The 1,589-nt window shown below is 46.6% G+C and overlaps 1 protein-coding gene across 2 annotated transcripts in view; it reads left to right on the top strand.

The window, feature by feature from the left end:
- The window catches only part of tmem119a (transmembrane protein 119a), a 5,335-nt gene extending 3,962 nt beyond the window's left edge, over positions 1-1,373 (top strand). For both annotated transcript variants that reach the window (XM_060052954.1, XM_060052953.1), the window contains one exon: positions 1-1,373. This exon is cut by the window's left edge and continues 58 nt beyond it. In XM_060052954.1, coding sequence (XP_059908937.1) covers positions 1-681 — 681 coding nt within the window. In that variant the 3' untranslated portion in view covers positions 682-1,373.
- The last annotated feature ends 216 nt before the right edge of the window (positions 1,374-1,589 follow it).

The following is a 1,589-nucleotide window of genomic DNA, read 5'->3' as shown; positions in this document are numbered from 1 at the left end:
CTGCTGTTTCTGGCTAGTGGCTGCCGCTGCTCTCCGCTCCTCTTCAATGCCTCCATGGATGGAGGCAGCGGAGACGGAGGAGAGCCAGAGCTCCTGTTCCCCACCTCCTTCTCCACTAGGCCCCCGGCCCCGGTGGAGGAGGGGAGCGCCCAGGTCACCTCGGCCCCTCCCTCCCTGGTCAACGGCATCACCACCACCATGATCCGCCTCAAGGACTTTGTGCTGAGCCGTGTGGTGGACTTCCTGCAGGAGTATATGCTCATCATCATCGTGGTGGCTTCCCTCCTCATCGTCATGGTCTTCATCGTGTGCTGCGCCTCCGCCATGAGCCACAAGCGCAAGCTGGAGGCCTATAAGCCCCCTGCCGGTGCCCCGTCCTGGAAGGCCCAGGCCGCAGTGGCCACGGCCAATCCTGTGGAGGAGTACCGACCCTACGCCGTGGACCACGTGAAGAGCGTCCAGATCCAGAGTGCCATGACCTCGCCCAAGAACCTGCGCATGCCGTCCAAGGCACTGGTTGGGGAGAAGGGCAGGGAGGGGAGGTCCTCGCCTCCCCAGGAGGTGCGAAAGGTGAGAGAGACGGAGCCGATGATGGAGAGGAGGAGGGAGGAGGCCAGGAGCCCTAAGGAGCAGCTGAAACAGAAAGAGGAGGCGCATGTGGTCTGCACCTGCCACCAGTAGAAGGCCCACCACTAAGGGAAGGCTCCAACTGGCTCTCTTGACCACCGTTGAGTTGAGGTAGCTAGATTGGAAGATTAAGTAGAATCAGAAAAATATATATATATTTCAATTAATAAATACATAGTGTAGCATTCACAGATGGGGAAAGATACCCGGATGTTTAGTGGAAAGCAGAGATTCATCTTCAGAGAGATGTATAAACAACAACAAGCGGAAGTTGTATTAGTGTAAAAGAGATTTCCGTTTTCAAAGACGCACCCAGGCTACGTGCTACCCTTTCACCTACTATTGTGTCACACCTACCTGTGTTCATCCAGGATTTGATTAGTCAACATTATACAAAGAAGCCTCATCGAGTACATTGTAATATTATTGGTGGTGGTTAGTGAGGTCCCCCCTTCACTTTAGGCGTCTTTGAGTGTTATTAATTATTATTATTCTTCATGTTTAACCTCTGTTTTCCTTTTATTCCTAGTCTGTTTTACATAGTTTTGAATGATGACTATATGCTCTGTAAGGTGACCTTGGGTGTCTTGAAAGGCGCCTCTAAATTAAATGTATTATTATTATTATTAATAGAAGGATAGCAACCGATATTTTTTAATTGATAATGCAAACACTAAAATTAAATACAGTTGACAAAATATTTGAAATTAAAGTCTCTCATGAATAAAAATAATTTGCTTTGTTAATTGTGTTGCTTTTATATTTGTTTGGTCTTCTCTACCCATAACCTTTAAGGTTTGTACAATAACTGCAAAACATTTCGTTAATTGTTGTGCGTAAAGTATGAACGTTTATTGTTATCAACTTATTATTTTAGAGAACTCATCCTATCTGATTTACTGTATGATGCAAAAAGTAAATCCTGTAAACTTGTTTTACAAGTAGGTTATAGGCCTATAGCC

This window comes from Gadus macrocephalus, chromosome 6 (assembly GCF_031168955.1).
Source record: "Gadus macrocephalus chromosome 6, ASM3116895v1".
Taxonomy (NCBI): domain Eukaryota; kingdom Metazoa; phylum Chordata; class Actinopteri; order Gadiformes; family Gadidae; genus Gadus; species Gadus macrocephalus.
This window is presented reverse-complemented; position numbering and strand designations above follow the sequence as displayed.